The 22530-nt window shown below is 52.2% G+C and overlaps 1 protein-coding gene across 2 annotated transcripts in view; it reads right to left on the minus strand.

Moving 5' to 3' along the window:
* LOC132815910 (poly(U)-binding-splicing factor PUF60-like) overlaps nt 1-17487 on the minus strand; it is a 68619-nt gene extending 51132 nt beyond the window's left edge. Inside the window, exons 1-4 of one of the 2 annotated variants that reach the window (XM_060825287.1) lie at nt 17416-17487; nt 11813-11854; nt 8702-8788; nt 4160-4249 (exon numbers count right to left, since the gene is read on the minus strand). In XM_060825287.1, coding sequence (XP_060681270.1) covers nt 4160-4249; nt 8702-8788; nt 11813-11854; nt 17416-17442 — 246 coding nt within the window. In that variant the 5' untranslated portion in view covers nt 17443-17487. The remainder of the gene's footprint in view (nt 1-4159; nt 4250-8701; nt 8789-11812; nt 11855-17415) is intronic. The other variant, XM_060825288.1, reaches the window with a different exon arrangement.
* Nucleotides 17488-22530: the final 5043 nt, after the last annotated feature.

Here is a 22530-nt window from a genome sequence, read left to right on the forward strand (position 1 = left end):
AGAACATTTTAGGACTGATACAAGGAAACATTTCTTCACTCAAAAGCTGAAGGAGGTTCTCAACCACAAAGGCCACGTCATTGACAAGATAGATAAATGTTAAGATTTAAAAGACATTGAGGGGTATGGGGAGAAAGCAATAATGTCTTGAGAAATAATAGCCATGATCATACTGAATGGCAGAGAAGGATCGATGCACTGAATGACCTACACCTGCTTCTAGTTGCTACATCCCATCCTAATTCAGAGGGCAAAGTAAAACATTTGTGGAGAGCAGCAACAGCTGTGAAGGTGTCAGTCATAATTCCTGCAATGAAGTCTATTTTATTAACGACCACAGCACCATGTACACCAACACTTTCAGTGAAATACCATATCGCTGCTAGTCCCTCCAACAATATCTCAGCTGGCAGCACAATCAGACAGGCTGTTTCAAAACCAACAAACCCGGAGGCTGAAGTGTCAGGTGATAGTGCTGTGAAGAGTGTTAGATTGCTCGACACTGACTGGACTTCTTCACAGGATAAGAAATGCAGAGTCCTCAAAGTAAACCCACTATTCAACACGTGGAAATCTGTGAAACTAAAGTTTTAAAACCATGAGACGTCTGTGGAGTTAGTGAGGTAAGAATATTGATGGTGTTTGGACAGACAGATGAACAGCAACAAAGGGGAAGTGGAGGTATGGGTGGGGAGGAAAACAAAACTTTTCTCAAGTTAGAAATTGGGCAAGGATTTACTCAGCACTCAGTAGCTGCCAGTGTTTGATGTAAGCCTGTCATTCCCTCACCTGGTCTCAGATAAGAAACATGATCAGTGAGGAACCTTCTGGAGGGCACTGCATTAGCCAAACACCTAACTCATTCCACACGTGACAATAATCCAGTCACATGGATGTAACACCCTTCATCTCCCTGTTTCATTATATACTAAAAATATTCAGAATCTTATGGAGGTTGAGAACTTACTTTTTTGACAATACAGAAATGGAGAAGAGGAGAGACCATGAATATGTAAAGACGTGAATATAAGCATTTTTCAGCATGAATTATCAACACAAATTATTTGAGCATCAATGTTTTGAGAAGGGGTTCCGAAAGTTACACGATTTCTAATAACCACACCAGTTTTGAAATTGTTCAATGTCCTTATTTGAGCCAGACACTATCAATGTTAGGTCAAGTGCTTACATCTTTAAAATGACAAATGAAATCTAAGATCAAAAAACAGGGTAGAACATGTTTTTTAAGCTTAAAACAGTTAGAGTTGCTTTCATGTGACAGTTCCAACACAGTCAATGTCATCCCCAGAAATGGCAGAGCTCACAGGGGACCTCTCAGAGAATGCCAATGCTTTCTCACAATCCCGAGTAAAATATCAGGGCACAAAGATGGAATAGATCTAATATTAGTTCAAAAGATGTTCCACCCAAAAATCCAAACTTAATTAGGTCATCAGGGCTGTAACTGCATAAAATAACATTTATACAATCCAATGGAATAAAGAAACTTCTCCATGATGCTCCGTTCACCACGTTCACAACAACCCTTTTACAGTGACTGATAGGCACGTTTTAGATTGGTGGTGCTGGAAGAGCACAGCAGTTCAGGCAGAATCTGAGGAGCAGTAAAATCGACGTAAAGCCCTCTTTTGCCTGAAACGTCGATTTTACTGCTCCTCAGATGCTGCTTGAACTGCTGTGCTCTTCCAGCACCACCAATCCAAAATCTGCAGTCATTGTTTTTTTTTAACCTGATAGGTACGTTGTCGGGGTCTGCAATAAGGGAGTTTGCCAAATAAATGGGACTGACAATCAGGAATTAACCCTAAAAAACAGAGATCTTGAAAACAACAAAAATAAAAGATGCACTGCATTTTAGAGAGTGGGATACCAGTACAGCATAAAAAAGCATAAAGCAACCTCCAATAAGAGACTTGTGGATCCTTCAGCAGTCTGCTCATTGCAGCGCTCCATTAGGAAACAGCCTGGAATTTTCATACCAGCAAGTGAGGAATCCTAGGGTCCACTAACTCAAGCTCTTCCGCAAAACAGAAGAGTCTCAAAATTAATGGCAGATAGAAATCTGATGAGAAAAGGGTCTTTCCCCCAAACCAATACCGTACCAGCTGCCCAGCACACATGGATCCCAGCACGAGCTGTCCGAGACAGTTCTGCCATTCAGGATGATTGGCCTGCAAACTAACTTTATGAACCTATCTTTTCCCCATATCCCTTCATACCTTCAGATAACAAATATCTAACAATCTCAATTAATAATAGCATTTGATTAGACCTCAATTGGGTTTTGCAGGAGAAACTGCCAAACTTCTTCCACCAGAATAAACCTGATAAACACGTTGTCAGGGTCTGCAATAAGGGAGTTTGTCAAATAAATGGGACTGACATCACGAATTAACTAAAATGTAAACCCTAAAAAACAGAGATCTTGAAAACAAAAAACAAACCAATGGATGCACTGCATTTTAGAGAGTGGGATGTTTCTGATGTTTTAACCCAAACACCCCCATAACCTTCTAAATTCCCAGATGGTGTGCAAACTTTCCTTCAATTTAAACCCTTGAAGAGCAGGTTATCATTTTGACTAAATCTACACTGTACTCTGTCAGGGGTTCACATATTCCTGAGGTGTGGCCTTGAGAACTGATTGCAGTAAAGGACAGTTCAGACAAGTGACAGAACTTGAAGTATCCTGACCTGCAAGGAGACTATCGTAGAACTTCAAGAGAACACAAACATGCGGACTGAAAGGGTGAACAAGGGTACAATTGCAAGTAGGGGAGAGTAGCCGATGGGCATGGAGATATGTGGACAAAATCAGTTACAAGTTGCAGGGCTAACAGTAGATCAGACATACAAGATCTCTGGACTTGAAAAAGGAGATAAGTACAAAAGAAAGGAAATTATAGTAAACCTTTACAAAAAGGAAGGTTCACCCTCAGCTGGAGTACGGTGTAGGACACTACACTTTATCAATGTGAGCATTTGAAAAGGTACAGAAAGACATAAGAGACCTCCTTTATGTGGATAGATTGGACAAGCTGGGGTTGTTATCCACAAAGATAGTTGAAAGGAGATTTGATAACGTTCAAAATAACAAGGGGTTGAGACAATAGTGAAGGAAAAACTGCTCCTGCTGGGGGAAGGAGCAAGAAGCAGATTAATTACTCGAAACAAAAAAATTTGCAGGGTTGTGTAGGAATAGTGATGGGAATGAAACTAATAGGTTTTTTTTCCCAGAGGGCTGACACAGATACAAAGTTTACAGCTGCTTCACTTCATTATGATTTGGAGACGTCTGCAACCGAGTGAACAACTGACGCAGGACTTCTATCTCACTGTTTCCCCAGATTTAAAGGCCAGTACTCCATTAGTATCTTCCCTAGACTTACTAAGATTTTAATCTGTGCATCTGCTCCACAAAGCCTTTCCACCTTGCCATTTACAAAGTTCCCCATTTAATTATTATTTTTAAATACAAAGTGGATGCTCTCATTTGTCTAGCTTAAAATTGAGCAGTCACTTCAATCTCTAAAATGTTATGCTTCATCTGCATTGCTAACAATGCTTCCTTTTCAAAACTGAGCCGTGCTACACAGATCCCAATTGGATATCCCACACCGCTTCGGTACAGAGTGGGATGCTTCAATCAACAGGAAGTAAGTACTAAACAAATAGCTCCAGTCTCTTTACCTCAAGCTGTTGCAAAGGGCTTCCTAAGTGTTTACCCAAGCTAAAATTTGTCATTTACGTTCTTCACAAGCTGATCAGAGTCAGATACAAAGTGTACACTGCATGGAGTGCAAAGCTGAACTTCTGCCCCCAGTGACATGTCAGAATCCTTGGGATCACATGCTAGGTCCAGCTGCTTCTTAATGGTAGCATTGAGAATTTACAAGAACAGTGCATGAGCCACAAGCCTGATTTTCAGTCCAGAGCAACTGAGCCTCAAATAAAGCTGTCTCTTGGTAATAAGCTAGGAAACTGCTAACATTTCAGTGAGCACAGGGGATCCCACCTCAGAGAGAAGTGCTCAACCTTTACATTAAAAGATGGACCAACTGCATCTGCAGGTAATGCAGCACAGTACCAGTGACAGCTACAAAAGCAGGACCATGGAAACCCCACAAAAAGGACTCACCTGTAAGTTAGTGAGTTGTTGCTGCTGGTGAGCAATAGTTTGCTTCACTAATACACTCTTAATGCTTTGTTCCATTGCATACTTCTTAGCCTGAAAGAGATAAGCCAAAATATGAAGCTTCACTGGTACAATTCCTCAGCTGAGATAATGTGCATCCATATTGATTAGACACGGAAGGTTTCTATGATACATGCATAGATACAAGAAACAAGTCCTTTGGCCCCACGCCGAACAACAGATACCAAATTACAGTAATCCCATTTACCTGCATTTAGACCATAAGACATAGGAGTGGAAGGAAGACCATTCGGCCCATCGAGTCCACTCCACCATTCAATCATGGCTGATGGGCATTTCAACTCCACTTACCTGCATTCTCCCCATAGCCCTTAATTCCTCGAGACATCAAGAATCTATCAATCTCTGCCTTGAAGACATTTAGCGTCCCGGTCCCCACTGCACTCTGCGGCAATGAATTCCACAGGCCCACCACCCTCTGGCTGAAGAAATGTCTCCGCATTTCTGTTCTGAATTGACCCCCTCTAATTCTAAGGCTGTGTCCACGGGTCCTAGTCTCCTCGCCTAACGGAAACAATTTCCTAGCATCCACCCTTTCCAAACCATGTATTATCTTGTAAGTTTCTATTAAGTCTCCCCTTAATCTTCTAAACTCCAATGAATACAATCCCAGGATCCTCAGCTGTTCCTCGTATGTTAGACCTACCATTCCAGGGATCATCCGTGTGAATCTCCGCTGGACACGTTCCAGTGCCAGTATGTCCTTCCTGAGGTGTGGGGACCAAAACTAGACAGTATTCCAAATGGGGCCTAACCAGAGCTTTATAAAGTCTCAGTAGCACAACGGTGCTTTTATATTCCAACCCTCTTGAGATAAATGACAACATTGCATTCGCTTTCTTAATCACGGACTCAACTTCCATGTTTACCTTCAAAGAATCCTCGACTAGCACTCCCAGATCCCTTTGTACTTTGGCTTTATGAATTTTCTCACCATTTAGAAAGTAGTCCATGCTTGTATTCTTTTTTCCAAAGTGCAAGACCTCGCATTTGCTCACATTGAATTCCATCAGCCATTTCCTGGACCACTCTCCCAAACTGTCTACATCCTTCTGCAGTCTCCCCACTTCCTCAGTACTACCTGCCTGTCCACCTAACTTTGTATCATCGGCAAACTTCGCTAGAATGTCCCCAGTCCCTTCACCCAGATCATTTATATATAACGCGAACAGCTGCGGTCCCAACACTGAACCCTGCGGGACACCGCTTGTCACCGGCTGCCATTCCGAAAAAGAACCTTTTATCCCAACTCTCTGCCTTCTGTTAGACAGCCAATCCTCAATCTATACCAGTAGCTCACCTCGAAAACCATGGGCCCTCACCTTGCTCAGCAGCCTCCCGTGTGGTACCTTATCAAAGGCCTTTTGGAAGTCTAAATAGACCACATCCACTGGGTTTCCCTGGTCTAACCTACTTGTCACCTCTTCAAAGAATTCCAACAGGTTTGTCAGGCATGACCTCCCCTTACTAAATCCATGTTGACTTGTTCTAATCAGACTCTGCTCTTCCAAGAATTTAGAAACCTCATCCTTAATGATGGATTCTAGAATTTTACCAACAACCGAGGTTAAGCTGATTGGCCTATAATTTTCCATCTTTTGCCTTGATCCTTTCTTGAACAAGGGGGTTACAACAGCCATCTTCCAATTATCCGGGACTTTCCCTGACTCCAGTGACTTTTGAAAGATCTCAACCAATGCCTCCGCTATTTCCTCAGCCACCTCCCTCAGAACTCTAGGATGTACCCCATCAGGGCCAGGAGATTTATCAATTTTAAGACCTTTTAGCTTTTCTAGCACTCTCTCTTTTGTAATGGCAACCATAGTCAACTCAGCCCCCTGACTCCCTTTAATTGTTGGGATATTACTCATGTCTTCCACTGTGAAAACTGAAGCAAAGTACTTGTTAAGTTCTCCTGCTATTTCCTTATCTCCCATCACTAGGCTTCCAGCGTCAGTTTGAAGTGGCCCAATGTCTACTTTTGCCTCTCGTCTGTTTATGTATTGAAAGAAACTTTTAGTATCATTTCTAATATTACTGGCTAGCCTACATTCATATTTGATCCTCTCCTTCCTTATTTCTCTCTTTGTTATCCTCTGTTTGGTTTTGTAGCCTTCCCAATCTTTTGATTTCCCAGTGCTCTTGGCCACTTTATAGGATCTCTCTTTCTCTTTAATACATTTCCTAACTTCCTTTGTCAGCCATGGCTGTCTAATCCCTCCCTGGATAATCTCTCTTTTCTTGGGGATGAACCTCTGTACAGTGTCCTCAAATTATACCCACAAACTCCTGCCATTTTTGCTCTACTGTCTTCCCTGCTATGCTCTGCTTCCAGTCTATTTTTGTCAATTCCTCTCTCATGCCCTCATAATTACCTTTATTTAACTGTAACACCATTACATCCGATTTTGCCTTCTCTCTTTCAAACTGCAGACTGAACTCTACCACATTATGATCGCTGCTTCCTAAGGGTTCCCTTACTTTAAGATCTTTTATAAAGTCTGGTTCATTACATAGCACTGGGTCCAGAATAGCCTGCTCCCTTGTGGGCTCCATGACAAGCTGTTCCAAAGAGCCATCCTGTAAGCATTCCATGAATTCCCTTTCTTTGGATCCACTGGCAACATTTACCCAGTCCACTTGCATATTGAAGTCGCCCATGATCACCGGTGGGAAGACCTTTTCTTCAGGTCCCCTCTTACCACTTACTCTCCACCTTCTAAACAAGAGAGCATACATTTAAGTGCCTGTGCTTAATTTTGTAAGCCAGTTGGAAAACAGAGGAGAACCACCTATGCAAAGTATTCAAGAAGAATGGATATTCAAAAACTACAGTCCGCAGATTCCTCAAGAACAAACCACGACAAGCAGACCAAACACAGCCAGAAACCCTAACCACCTTACCATACATCAAAGAAGTTTCAGAAATGACAGCCAGACTACTAAGACCCCTCGGAATCCTAGTAGCACACAAACCCACCAACACTCTCAAACATAAACTAACAAACTTAAAAGACCCAGTACAACCCATGGACAAAACCAACGTCATCTATAAAATTCCATGCAAGGACTGCCACAAACACTACGTAGGACAAACAGGAAGAAAGTTAGCCACCAGGATACACGAACACCAGCTAGCCACAAAAAGACACGACCCTCTCTCCCTCATAGCCCTACACATGGATGAAAAGAACCACCATTTTGACTGGGACAACACATCTATCCTGGGGCAGGCTAAGCAAAGACATGCCAGAGAATTCCTAGAGGCCTGGCACCCCAACCACAACGCCATAAACAAACACATAGATCTAGATACCATCTATCAACTCCACTTTTCCCCATTAAACACCATTTGCCACCTCACAGCCCAGTACTGCAGCTTATCTATATCCCAGCTACCTACATTTGTCACGATTGGCCTTAGTCTTCTATGCCCTCATCCAGGTTATTTATAAAAATGACAAACAGCAGAGGACTCAAACAAATCCTTGTGGTACACCACTGGTACCTGAACACCAGGATGAATATTTTTCAACCACCCAGTCTTCTTTCAATTCGCCAATTTCTGATCCAAAATGCTAAATCTCCCCCAATCCCATGCCTCTGTATTTTGTGCAATAGCCTACCGTAGGAAATCTTATTAAATGTCATATTGAAATCCATATACACCACACCAAACACTTTACCCTCAACCACCTGGTTGGTCACCTTCTCAAAGAACTCTTAAGTTTTGTGAGGCACGACTAACACTTTACAAAACCGTGTTGACTACCCCTACCCCTTTCTAACTATATCCTCTTAAATCCCTTTCCAACAATTTACCTACAACAGAAGTAGGGCTCTTTGCTCTATAATTCCCAGGGTTGTCTCTACTCCCCTTCTTGGACAAGGGGATAGTACTTGCTATCCTGCAGTCTTCTGGCACTATTCCTGTAATTAATGACAAGAAGATCAAAGCCAAACGCTCTGCAATCTCCTGACTTCCAGAAAATCCTAGGATAAAATCAATCTAAGCCAGAGGATTTTCACACTTCCCAGAACTGCTAACACCTCCTCCTTGTGAACCATAATCTCATCTCGTCTAGTAACCTGTATCTCAGTACTGAAGACTGAAGAACACAGTATTCATGCTTCCTTTCACCAAATGTTTGTGTGCAGCAATTGCAGGGGCTGCAAAATGACTGATTGTTTTGGGACAGCCCTTTGACACCTCCACCATGAGACAATCACACTTTAAAGAGACATGCAAAATATTTGCCAACTTCACATGATTCAATAAGTCTACAAAAAGTAACAAATTATTTATTAGCCCAAGATGTTAGCACAGTGGAGTACATTTGGAATAGCCCTGCATCCAAGACGACAATGGGGTAACGCACTGTTGAATCCTGCCCCCATATCCCTAAATGCTTCAATTACTTCCAATTTGATCCAGTTTGAAATACAACCTTCAGATTTTGTCACCTTTTGCAATGCTTCCTGTTGCTCAGGGTTAAGAGGTGGCAGGCCAAGTTTTGACTGCCCATTCTCCAGCTTCATAATGTCACCACCCTGAAATAAAGCAGATTGTAATGTTAACTTTTCAGTTTTCATGAGGCACACTGCAACAAACAGACAGGAATGTCCATGCTTTAATACAAACCGTGGACCATAACCCAACTGCAGGAATTCAAGGAGGCAGTTCACAAACACATCAGGGCAATTAAGGACAGGCAAAAAACCTGCTGAGCTAAACACCCAGCTAACGAACGACCTCAAAAAAATTCCGTGTGGTGTAGAACAACTGGGAGTAAGTGCACTGCTTCTCGAGGAAGGATTGAATAGACTAGACTTATCGCCACTGGATTTTAGAAAAATAAGTAGCAACTTCTTTGAAACATACAAGGTCCGGAGGACATACTGGAGAAGAAAAAAAAGGTTCAATAGTATTAGGAGATTCATGAGTCAGGAGAATAGATAAGCACTTCAATGGCTGCCAACACGACTCCAAGATGGTATGCTGGGGTGTCACACCACAGCTATTTGGGGCAGAGGGGATTACACTATCTTCGTGCAGTTTACAGACCATTAACTAGTAGGAAAAGTGTACAGGAACAAATCTGCAGGAAAATTAGTAATGCAGACACCATGGAGTATTTATAATGGACAGAACTTTAATTATTTAAATATTGACAGGGATACTGCTAATACAAGACACAGCAAGGACCCTGGACAGTGTTTACAGGCATTTCCTGCAGCATGTGACCAATCCCAAAAAAGGAAGGATGTAGTGCTGGACCTGGCCTTAGAAATGAGGTAGGCCAGGGGGAATCAAGTGTCGGGGGGACATTTAGGACACAGTGATCATTGTATCGCCACGATTCAGAATAGCATTGGAGAAAAGAAAAGCACTCAGTTGATGAGCTGGAGTCGGAGGTTCAAACACTGACATTTTTTGAGGTGAGAAGCCTTAATTGACTATTTCAGCAGGCAGTTACACCCCTTACATGAACTACCTCTAACTCAGCCGGGGACTTTTCACTGCCTTGACTTCTATCTCTACGTTACAGGATGTTATTCACTTGGAATGTATCGGCTGATCTGTGTGAAGGTCCCCTTACAGCTTTGTGTGCTTCATAACTGACTGCCTCAGCATTATCAAATGGGTTGGATTGATTTTTAGTAACTATATCATCCTTTATCTCTTCTGCAGGATGTTTTTGTGTACATAATTAAGAATCACCCCCACATGCATCATCCTCTGCTAAATGCCTAGCCACAATATGAAACAATGTACTTCACTGCTCATATTTTAAGTACTATTCAACTGAAAGTAGAAACCACCATGATGTCACCAATGTAACACCTCTTTCAGAGTGCTGCTACACCATAGTAGTTTGGTTTTCCCAAGAGGCAGGATAAATACCATACTAATTGTGGCTAACTCCCTTCATGATCTCTTATTTGAGTAACCTTATCCAGCACTACAACTTATTGTAGTGGTTCTGTTCGCCGAGCTGGAAGTTTTTGTTGCAAACGTTTTGTCCCCTGGCTAGGAGACATCATCAGTGCTGTGGAGCCTCCTGCGAAGCGCTCCTCCTTCGCAGGAGGCTCCAGAGCACTGATGATGTCTCCTAGCCAGGGACGAAACGTTTGCAACAAAAACTTCCAGCTCGGCGAACAGAACCACTACAACAAGCACCCGAGCTACAAATCTTCGCACAAACTTTGAACTACAACTTATTGCCTTGTTCTTCTTCTGACCTTTGAATAGTGCCTACTTTCTACTACATGCTCACATATTTTTGGATTTCTAGTTTCCATCCTTAAATCACCCTTTTTAAGGATCTACATATGCCTCACATTTGAACAAACCCTTTTGACATCTATTGGATGATTCCATTGGACCATAATATACAGGAACTGAATTAGGCCATTCAGCCCATCACGTTTGCTTCAACATTCAATTATGGCTGATGTGTTTCTCAACCCCATTTTCACAGCTCTGTGCGGTAATGAGTTCCACAGATTCACCACTCTGGCAGAAGAAATTCCTCCTCATCTCAGTTCTAAAGGGTCATCTCTTCACTTTGAGGCTGTGCCTTTGAGTACTCATCTGCCCTGCCAATGGAAACATCGCCATGCTTCTCCGTATTCTGTAAGTTTCAAATCAGAACACCCTCATCCTTCGAAACTCCACTAGGTATAGGCCCAGAGTCCCCAACCACTCATTTTCGTAAACTTCCTCTGGACCTGCTACATTGCAGTCTGAACAGAGACATATACAGCGGGGAGAGGCAGGGGTTGTTCCAGGAGGAAAGGCAGATATGGAACCTGCCAACCAATCAGCACCTGTTCTCCTGGCATATATACTGTTTCAGATGTCGACCATGCACGTTCAAAGACTTTAGCAACTTGTTGCTAATACTCAAGTAGACAGTAAAATAAGTCATGGTTTGGCTCAATTTTCCAAATCTTTGAGAAAACTGACATTTAACATTGCAATTTTTGTTCTCCACCCGGTTTCAGATTTTGAACCACTTTTGAACAATTGGGCCATTTCAGAGGGCAGTTAAGAGTCAACCATATCGTGGATCTAGAGTTACACGTAAACCAAAGATAGGAGACCATCTTCCCTAAAGGGCATTAATGAGCCAGATGATTTTTTTTTAAATCAGCAATGGTTAAGTGATTGTCAACAAACCAGTTCTTAATCCCACCTTTTATTAGATTAAAATTTCAGCACCTGCAGCATTAGGATTCAAACCTATGTCCCCAAAACACCAGCCTGGGGTTCAGGATCCCCATATGAAAGGAGAGAAAACAAATATACCTCAAATATTCTGTTCCCCTTTTACAATGGGTTGTTTGCACTCTGACCAAACACGGTGTAACATATGTACTCACACTCCACCCCATCTACTCCACAGGACAGGTCATATCCTTACCCCCTTTCGTCAGATTCAATAGGTTTCTGCTCCTGCCATCACTATGGTAACTAAAGCCAAGAGTCTGTTCAAAGTCAAGGTACACCATTTCAAATCAGTTTGTTGAATGAGTATGACAGTGACGAATAAAGCTTTCAGATAGACCTACCAACATCATCTGCAATGTGGGGCTTCCCAAGGGTTCCAGCATCTGTTAAATTAAACAACAATTTTCAGAATTTAATAACCACAATCCCACCTGAACTTACTGGACAGTACAGCTCAAGAAAGAAATGCTGGAGATCACAGCAGTTCAGACAGCATCCATGGCAAGACAGCAAGCAAACATTAAGTCGAGATGAATCTTCACAGCTGAAGAATCATATAGACACAAAACATTAGTTTGCTCTGTCTACATAGATGCTGTCTGATCCACTATGACCTCCAGCATTTGTTGCTGGAATCTGTGCTGGAAGCATCAGCAGTAATTTGTTTCCACAGGTCCAGCTGGCATAGCTTTGGGTGTAATGCTTCAAATTTTCCCAAAAGGTTGAGTTTCTTTGAGCACAGCCAACTAAATTCCGTCAATGTTGAAAATATTTCCACCTTTGTTGCAAATGACAAACTCTGGAGAAACCCCCTCCCGTGCAGCCCCCCTCCCCCCCCGTATAGCCCACCCCATCCCACAGCACCCCCCACAACAGTCCCCCCTCCCCCTTATAGGCCCACCACCCCACTGGCCCCTCCCCTTATAGCCCCCCTCCCCCCCATAGGGCCCCAACCGCTCCCCCCTAGGGCCCCCACACGCGCCCCCCCTCCCCCCCATAGGGCCCCCACACGCGCCCCCCTCCCCCCCATGCGCCCCCCTCCCCCCCATAGGGCCCCCACACGCGCCCCCCTCCCCCCCATAGGGCCCCAACCGCCCCCGCCGCGCCCCCCTAGGGCCCCCATAGGGCCCCAACCGCGCCCCCCAGGGCCCCCACACGCGCCCCCCTCCCCCCCATAGGGCCCCAACCGCGCCCCCCAGGGCCCCCACACGCGCCCCCCTCCCCCCCATAGGGCCCCAACCACCCCCCGCTAGGGCCCCCACACGCGCCCCCCTCCCCCCCATAGGGCCCCAACCGCCCCCCCCAGGGCCCCCACACACGCGCCCCCCTCCCCCCCATAGGGCCCCAACCGCCCCCCCAGGGCCCCCACACGCGCCCCCCTCCCCCCCATAGGGCCCCAACCGCCCCCCCCCTAGGGCCCCCACACGCGCCCCCCTCCCCCCCATAGGGCCCCAACCGCCCCCCCCTAGGGCCCCCACACGCGCCCCCCTCCCCCCCATAGGGCCCCAACCGCCCCCCCAGGGCCCCCACACACGCCCCCCTCCCCCCCATAGGGCCCCCACACGCGCCCCCCATAGGGCCCCAACCTCCCCCCCTCCCCCCCATAGGGCCCCAACCTCCCCCCCCCTAGGGCCCCCACACGCGCCCCCCTCCCCCCCATAGGGCCCCAACCGCCCCCACCCTAGGGCCCCCACACGCGCCCCCCATAGGGCCCCAACCTCCCCCCCCCCCCTCCCCCCCATAGGGCCCCAACCGCCCCCCCCTAGGGCCCCCACACGCGCCCCCCTCCCCCCCATAGGGCCCCAACCGCCCCCCCCCCTAGGGCCCCCACACGCGCCCCCCATAGGGCCCCAACCTCCCCCCCCCCCCCTCCCCCCCATAGGGCCCCAACCTCCCCCCCCTAGGGCCCCCACACGCGCCCCCCATAGGGCCCCAACCTCCCCCCCTCCCCCCCATAGGGCCCCAACCTCCCCCCCCCCTAGGGCCCCCACACGCGCCCCCCATAGGGCCCCAACCTCCCCCCCCTAGGGCCCCCACACGCGCCCCCCATAGGGCCCCAACCTCCCCCCCCCGCACCCATAGGGCCCCCACACGCGCCCCCCATAGGGCCCCAACCTCTCTCCCCCCCCCCATAGGGCCCCCACACGCGCCCCCCATAGGGCCCCAACCTCTCTCCCCCCCCCCCCATAGGGCCCCAACCTCCCCCCCCCTCCCCCTCCCCCCCCCCATAGGGCCCCAACCTCTCTCCCCCCCCCCATAGGGCCCCAACCTCCCCCCCCTCCCCCTCCCATAGGGCCCCAACCTCCCCCCCCCTCTCCCCCCCATAGGGCCCCAACCTCCCCCCCTCTCCCCCCCCATAGCCCCAACCTTCCCCCCCTCTCCCCCCCCATAGCCCCAACCTTCCCCCCCTCTCCCCCCCCATAGCCCCAACCTTCCCCCCTCTCCCACCCCCCATAGCCCCAACCTTCCCCCCTCTCCCACCCCCCATAGCCCCAACCTTCCCCCCTCTCCCACCCCCCATAGCCCCAACCTTCCCCCCTCTCCCCCCCCATAGCCCCAACCTTCCCCCCTCTCCCCCCCTCCCCCCCATAGCCCCAACCTTCCCCCCTCTCCCCCCCCATAGCCCCAACCTTCCCCCCTCTCCCCCCCCATAGCCGCAACCTTCCCCCCTCTCCCCCCCTCCCCCCCATAGCCCCAACCTTCCCCCCTCTCCCCCCCCATAGCCCCAACCTTCCCCCCTCTCCCCCCCTCCCCCCCATAGCCCCAACCTTCCCCCCTCTCCCCCCCCTCCCCCCATAGCCCCAACCTTCCCCCCTCTCCCCCCCCTCCCCCCCATAGCCCCAACCTTCCCCCCTCTCCCCCCCCTCCCCCCCATAGCCCCAACCTTCCCCCCTCTCCCCCCCTCCCCCCCATAGCCCCAACCTTCCCCCCTCTCCCCCCCCATAGCCCCAACCTTCCCCCCTCTCCCCCCCTCCCCCCCATAGCCCCAACCTTCCCCCCTCTCCCCCCCCATAGCCCCAACCTTCCCCCCTCTCCCCCCCCATAGCCGCAACCTTCCCCCCTCTCCCCCCCCCATAGCCGCAACCTTCCCCCCTCTCCCCCCCCATAGCCGCAACCTTCCCCCCTCTCCCCCCCCATAGCCGCAACCTTCCCCCCTCTCCCCCCCGATAGCCCCAACCTTCCCCCCTCTCCCCCCCCTCCCCCCGATAGCCCCAACCTTCCCCCCTCTCCCCCCCCTCCCCCCCATAGCCCCAACCTTCCCCCCTCTCCCCCCCCTCCCCCCCATAGCCCCAACCTTCCCCCCTCTCCCCCCCCATAGCCCCAACCTTCCCCCCTCTCCCCCCCCATAGCCCCAACCTTCCCCCCTCTCCCCCCCGATAGCCCCAACCTTCCCCCCTCTCCCCCCCGATAGCCCCAACCTTCCCCCCTCTCCCCCCCGATAGCCCCAACCTTCCCCCCTCTCCCCCCCGATAGCCCCAACCTTCCCCCCTCTCCCCCCCGATAGCCCCAACCTTCCCCCCTCTCCCCCCCCTCCCCCCCATAGCCCCAACCTTCCCCCCTCTCCCCCCCCTCCCCCCCATAGCCCCAACCTTCCCCCCTCTCCCCCCCCTCCCCCCCATAGCCCCAACCTTCCCCCCTCTCCCCCCCCTCCCCCCCATAGCCCCAACCTTCCCCCCTCTCCCCCCCCATAGCCCCAACCTTCCCCCCTCTCCCCCCCGATAGCCCCAACCTTCCCCCCTCTCCCCCCCCTCCCCCCCATAGCCCCAACCTTCCCCCCTCTCCCCCCCTCCCCCCCATAGCCCCAACCTTCCCCCCTCTCCCCCCCCTCCCCCCCATAGCCCCAACCTTCCCCCCTCTCCCCCCCCCATAGCCCCAACCTTCCCCCCTCTCCCCCCCCCATAGCCGCAACCTTCCCCCCTCTCCCCCCCGATAGCCCCAACCTTCCCCCCTCTCCCCCCCGATAGCCCCAACCTTCCCCCCTCTCCCCCCCGATAGCCCCAACCTTCCCCCCTCTCCCCCCCCTCCCCCCCATAGCCCCAACCTTCCCCCCTCTCCCCCCCCTCCCCCCCATAGCCCCAACCTTCCCCCCTCTCCCCCCCCTCCCCCCCATAGCCCCAACCTTCCCCCCTCTCCCCCCCTCCCCCCCATAGCCCCAACCTTCCCCCCTCTCCCCCCCCTCCCCCCCATAGCCCCAACCTTCCCCCCTCTCCCCCCCCTCCCCCCCATAGCCCCAACCTTCCCCCCTCTCCCCCCCCATAGCCCCAACCTTCCCCCCTCTCCCCCCCCATAGCCCCAACCTTCCCCCCTCTCCCCCCCCCATAGCCCCAACCTTCCCCCCTCTCCCCCCCCATAGCCCCAACCTTCCCCCCCCCTCCCCCCCCTCCCCCCCATAGCCCCAACCTTCCCCCCTCTCCCCCCCCTCCCCCCCATAGCCCCAACCTTCCCCCCTCTCCCCCCCCCATAGCCCCAACCTTCCCCCCTCTCCCCCCCCATAGCCCCAACCTTCCCCCCTCTCCCCCCCGATAGCCCCAACCTTCCCCCCTCTCCCCCCCGATAGCCCCAACCTTCCCCCCTCTCCCCCCCGATAGCCCCAACCTTCCCCCCTCTCCCCCCCCTCCCCCCCATAGCCCCAACCTTCCCCCCTCTCCCCCCCCTCCCCCCCATAGCCCCAACCTTCCCCCCTCTCCCCCCCCTCCCCCCCATAGCCCCAACCTTCCCCCCTCTCCCCCCCCTCCCCCCCATAGCCCCAACCTTCCCCCCTCTCCCCCCCTCCCCCCCATAGCCCCAACCTTCCCCCCTCTCCCCCCCCTCCCCCCCATAGCCCCAACCTTCCCCCCTCTCCCCCCCCATAGCCCCAACCTTCCCCCCTCTCCCCCCCCATAGCCCCAACCTTCCCCCCTCTCCCCCCCCCATAGCCCCAACCTTCCCCCCTCTCCCCCCCATAGCCCCAACCTTCCCCCCCCCTCCCCCCCCATAGCCCCAACCTTCCCCCCCCCTCCCCCCCCATAGCCCCAACCTTCCCCCCCCCTCCCCCCCCATAGCCCCAACCTTCCCCCCCCTCCCCCCCCCATAGCCCCAACCTTCCCCCCCCTCCCCCCCCATAGCCCCAACCTTCCCCCCCCTCCCCCCCCATAGCCCCAACCTTCCCCCCCCCCCCATAGCCCCAACCTTCCCCCCTCTACCCCCCCATAGCCCCAACCTTCCCCCCTCTACCCCCCCATAGCCCCAACCTTCCCCCCTCTACCCCCCCATAGCCCCAACCTTCCCCCCTCTCCCCCCCCATAGCCCCAACCTTCCCCCCCTCCCCCCACCATAGCCCCAACTTCCCCCCTCCCCCCACCATAATAACCACCACCACACACCTCCCACGGCCCCCCTCCCCCTTATAGCCCCCACACCCCCCTCCCCCCTATAGCCCCAAATCTCCCCCCCATAATAATCACCATCTCCCCCCCACACTATAGCCCACAACCGCCATTGTCCCCCCACCACATCCCCATGGCCCCCCCACTATAGCCCCCCTCCCCCCTATGGCCCCAACACCCGCCCAACTTCCCACCCCATAATAACCACCCCCCGTGGACCCCCTCCCCACTATAGTCCCCACACACACACCCTCCCCCCATGGCCCCAACGCCTCCCCCACTATAGCCCCCCCCACGGCCCCATCCCCATCCCGGAATCTGCACCGTGTTGAAGATGCACCTTGTACAGTCCGGAACCTGTCACGCTGCGGCCCACCTCCCCCCCATTCCCCGCCCCCATTCCCCCTTCCCCCTTCCCCTTCCCCTTCCCGCGGGGCCTCCGGGGCCTGTACTCGAGGGAAGCCTCACCATGCCGCATTCCCCCTCCCTCACCGCGTGGCTGCGATCACTATCCCCGCCCCCTCCACTGGGTCCCCCTGCGGAAGTGAAGCCGACCGCCAGGCCCCAGGGCCTGTTACCTGAGGGAAGCCTGTGAGAGACGCCATCCACCCTCCGAGCTCCTGACCCTGAGGAGCCGCCACTGCCACCGCCCGCCGACCCGAGATCTCGCGAGAACCGTTGGCCGGGCCGCTGAGGGTCACGTGATAGATCCCTCGCCCCGGGAGCCTCACGTGTGACAGATTCCCCGCCCCCGAGGTGTCACATGGCGCCGAATCACGCCCCGCTGGGGGTCACATGGCGTCGAGCCACGCCCCGCGCGAAGATCACATGGTGCTGAGCCACGCCCCTCGGGGGCACGTGTATCTGAACTCCGTCAGCGTGTTGGTCACATGGGAACTGTGCTCCGCCCCAGCAGTGTGTCACGTGGGACGGAGCCCGTCCCATTGTGTGCCGCCATCTTGTGAAGAACAGCGGAGTCGGCATTGTACTAGCGCCTTCCTCTTATCTGCGAGGTTCTCAATAACTGTTCCCTTCACATTCATATTGAGCATAAGAAAAGTAAAAAAATAACGGTTTGATTACATGGGTGGAGATCCTGTCCAAAGTGGGGAAAAAGGGGGACAAAGAGGGTGAGGTGTCTGACTGTAGGTGGACAATAGACAATAGGTGCAGGAGTAGGCCATTCAGCCCTTCGAGCCTGCACCGCCATTCAATATGATCATGGCTGATCATCCTTAATCAGTATCCTGCCTTATCTCCATATCCTTGAGAGCTCTATCCAACTCTTTCTTAAATGAATCCAGAGACTGGGTCTCCACTGCCCTCTGGGCAGAGCATTCCACACAGCCACCACTCTCTGGGTGAAGAAGTTTCTCCTCATCTCTGTCCTAAATGGTCTACCCCGTATTTTTAAGCTGTGTCCTCTGGTTCGGCACTCACCCATCAGCAGAAACATGTTTCCTGCCTCCAGAGTGTCCAATCCTTTAATAATCTTATATGTCTCAATCAGATCCCCTCTCAGTCTTCTAAACTCAAGGGTATACGAGCCCAGTCGCTCCAGTCTTTCAGTGTAAGGTAATCCCGCCATTCCAGGAATTGACCTCGTGAACCTACGCTGCACTCCCTCAATAGCCAGAATGTCTTTCCTCAAATTTGGAGACCAGAACTGCACACAGTACTCCAGGTGTGGTCTCACCAGGGCCCTGTACAGCTGCAGAAGAACCTCTTTGCTTCTATACTCAATCCCTCTTGTTATGAAGGCCAGCATGCTATTAGCCTTCTTCACTACCTGCTGTACCTGCATGCTTACCTTCATTGACTGGTGGACAAGAACACCCAGATCTCTCTGTACTGCCCCTTTACCTAAATTGACGGGGTCTCTTCTGTAAGTGGAGAGGACGGGGTCTCTGTGGTGAGGACGGGGTGTCAGACGGGGGAATGAGGAGGTGATGGGGGTGTCTGACTGTAGGGGATGGGATTTCTAACTGTGGCGGGGGAGGATGATGTGTCAGACTGTGTAGGGGGAAGAGGCCAGGGTATCAGACTAGGGGACGGGATGTATGACTGTTGGGGGAGACGATGGGGTGTCTGACTGTAAAGGGAGAGGATGATGTATCAGATAAGGGGACAAGGAGACGACGGGATATCTGACTTTAAGGAGACAGGATGGGGTGTCAGACTATGGGATGAGGAGAGGACAGGGTGTCTCACTGTAGGGGGTAAGGACAGGTTGAAAAACTGGGGGACGAGGAGAGGGTGGGTGTTTGACAGTAGGGATAGAGGATGACTTGTCTCTGTAGGAGATGAGGAAGGGGTGTCAGACTAGAGGATGAGGAGAGGACTGGATGTCTGACTTATAGGGGGAGAGGACAGGATGTCTGAGTGGGGGGAGTGACATGCCTGACGTAGGGGGAGAGGACGGGGTGTCAGGGTGTGGGGGAAGAGGACGAGATGTCTGACTGTAGTGGGGGGGAGGGTGATGTGTCTGTAGTGGGAGAGCACAGGATGTCAGACTAGGGGACGAGGAGAGGACGGCGTCTGACCGTGGGGGAAGAGGACAGCATGCAAGTCTGTAGGGGGAGGAGAACAAGGTGTCTGACTATAAACGAGAGGACGTGGTGTCTGATTGTAGGAGAAGTGGATGAGGTGTCAGACTGTGTAGGGGGGAGGACGGGATGTATGACTATTGGGGAGACGGGTGTCTGACTGTAGGGGGAGAGGATAGGGTGTCAGAAAAAGGGATGAGGAGAGGATGTTATGTCTGATTGTAGGGGAAGAGGACGGGGTGTCAGACGAGGAGATGAGGAGAGGACGGAATTTCTAACTGTAGGAGGGAGAGCATGACGTCTCCGACTACAGGGGGAGAGGACAGGGTGTCAGACAACGGAACGAGGAGAAGACGGGGTGTCTGACTGTAGGGGATGAGGCAGGGATCTGACTGTAGGGGGAGAGGACGGGCTGGCAGACGAGGAGAGGATGGGGCAAAAGCAAAAAACAAAGGGTCAATTAGACTGGAAACGTCAGCTCTTTTCTCTCCTTACAGATGCTACCAGACCTGCTGAGATTTTCCAGCATTTTCTCTTTTGGAGAGAATGGGGTGTCTGACTGTAGCGGGGAGAGGATGGGGTGTCAGACTAGGGCAAGAGGAGAGGACGGACTGTCTGATTCTGGGGGAAAGTGCGGGGGTCTGACTGGTAGGGGGAGAAGACGGGGTGCTCTGACTGTAGGAGAGGACTAGTTGTCTGACTGTAGGGGGAGAAAACAACTTGTCTGACTGTCAGGGAGAGGATGGGGTGGCAGACTTGGGGACGAGGAGAAGATGAGGTGCCTGATTTTCGGGGGCGAGGATGGAGTGTCTGTCGGGAGTGGGGGTGAGGTGTCTAATTTGGGGGAGGTAATAATGTGTCTGAATGTAGGGAGAGAGTACGGGATGTCTGGATGTGGGGAGAGAATGGGGTGTCAGAGTAGTGGACAACGAGAGGACTGGGTGCCTGATTGTAGGAGGAGAGTATGGGGTATCTGTATGGGGAAAGGACAGGTTGTCTGACTGTAGGAGGAGAGGACAGGGTGTCTGACTGTAGGGGGAGACAACAGGGATTCTGGCTGTAGAGGGAGAGGACGAGGTGTCTGACTTAGGAGGATAGGCAGGATGTCTGACAGTAGATGGAGTGGACAGGGTGTATGTTGTAGGAGAGGATGGTGTGTATGACTGGAGGGGAGGAGGGTGAGGTGTCTGTAGGAGGACAGGACAGGGTATCTGACAGCAGGAGGAGAGGGTGGGGTGTCTCACTGTAGGGAGAAAGAAGGAGGTGTCTGATTGTAGGGGAGAAGGACTGAGTGCCTGACTAGGTGAGGAGGATGGGGTGTCTGTAGGGGGGTAGGATGGGGTGGTAGGTCGAGGTTTCTGACAGTAAGAAGATACAACAGGGTATCTAACTGTAGGGGGAGAGGACGGGGTGCCTGAATGTAAGAGGGGAGGATGAGTGTGTCTGACTGTAGGTTAAGTGCTGAGGCTAAACGCCAGCTCACGGACACCTCCTCCTACTGCCCCCTTGACCATGACCCCACCTCCCACCACCAAACCATCATCTCCCAGACCATCCATAACCTCATCACCTCAGGGGATCTCCCATCCACCGCCTCTGACCTCATAGTCCCACAACCCCGCACCGCCCGTTTCTACCTCCTGCCCAAAATCCACAAACCTGACTGCCCCGGCCGACCCATTGTCTCAGCCTGCTCCTGCCCCACCGAACTCATCTCTGCATACCTCAACATGATCCTGTCCCCCTTAGTCCAAGAACTCCCCACCTACATTCGGGACACCACCCACACCCTCCACCTCCTCCATGATTTTCGCTTCCCTGGCCCCCAACACCTTATCTTCACCATGGATATCCAGTCCCTGTACCCCTCCATCCCCCATCATGAAGGCCTCAAAGCCCTCCGCTTCTTCCTTTCCCGCGAAACCAACCAGTACCCTTCCACTGACACCCTCCTACAACTGACTGAACTGGTCCCACTCTGAACAACTTCTCTTTCCAATCCTCCCACTTCCTCCAAACCAAAGGAGTATCCATGGGCACCAACATGGGCCCCAGCTATGCCTGCCTCTTCGTCGGATATGTGGAACAGTCCATCTTCCGCAACTACACTGGCACCATCCCCCACCTTTTCCTCCGCTACATCGATGACTGTATCGGTGCTACCTCATGCTCCCACGAGGAGGTTGAAAAGTTCATCCACTTTACTAATATCTTCCACCCTGACCTGAAATTTACCTGGACCGTTTCAGACTCCTCCCTCCCCTTCCTTGACCTTTTCATTTCTATCTCGGACGACCAACTCAACACGGACGTTTATTATAAACCTACCGACTCCCACAGCTACCTAGATTACACCTCCTCCCACCCTGCCCCCAGTAAAAACGCCATCCCATATTCCCAATTCCTTTGCCTCTGCCGCATCTGCTCCCAGGAGGACCAGTTCCAATACCGAACAACCCAGATGGCCTCCTTCTTCAAAGACCGCAATTTCCCCTCAGACGTGGTTGACAATGCTCTCCACCACATCTCCTCCATTTCCTGCTCCTCCGCCCTTGAACCCTGCCCCTCCAATCGCCACCAGGACAGAACCCCACTTGTCCTCACCTACCACCCCACCAACCTCCTGATACATCGTATCATCCTTCGTCATTTCCACCACCTCCAAACAGACCCCACCACCAGGGATATATTTCCCTCCCCTCCCCTATCAGTGTTCCAAAAAGACCACTCCCTCCGCGACTCCCTCGTCAGGTCCACACCCCCCACCAACCCAACCTCCGCTCCCGGCACCTTCCCTTGCAACCGCAAGAAATGCAAAACATGCGCCCACACCTCCTCCCTCACTTCCCTCCAAGGCCCCAAGGGATCCTTCCATATCCGTCACAAATTCACCTGCACCTCCACACACATCATTTACTGCATCTGTTGCACCCGATGTGGCCTCCTCTACATTGGGGAGACAGGCCACCTACTTGCGGAGCGTTTCAGAGAACACCTCTGGGACACCCGCACCAACCAACCCAACCGCCCCATGGCTCAACACTTTAACTCCCTCTCCCACTCTGCCAAAGACATGCAGGTCCTTGGCCTCCTCCATCACCAGACCATGGCAACATGACGCCTGGAGGAAGAGCGCCTCATCTTCCA

This window comes from Hemiscyllium ocellatum, chromosome 5, assembly GCF_020745735.1.
Source record: "Hemiscyllium ocellatum isolate sHemOce1 chromosome 5, sHemOce1.pat.X.cur, whole genome shotgun sequence".
In the NCBI taxonomy this organism is placed as follows: Eukaryota; Metazoa; Chordata; class Chondrichthyes; order Orectolobiformes; family Hemiscylliidae; genus Hemiscyllium; species Hemiscyllium ocellatum.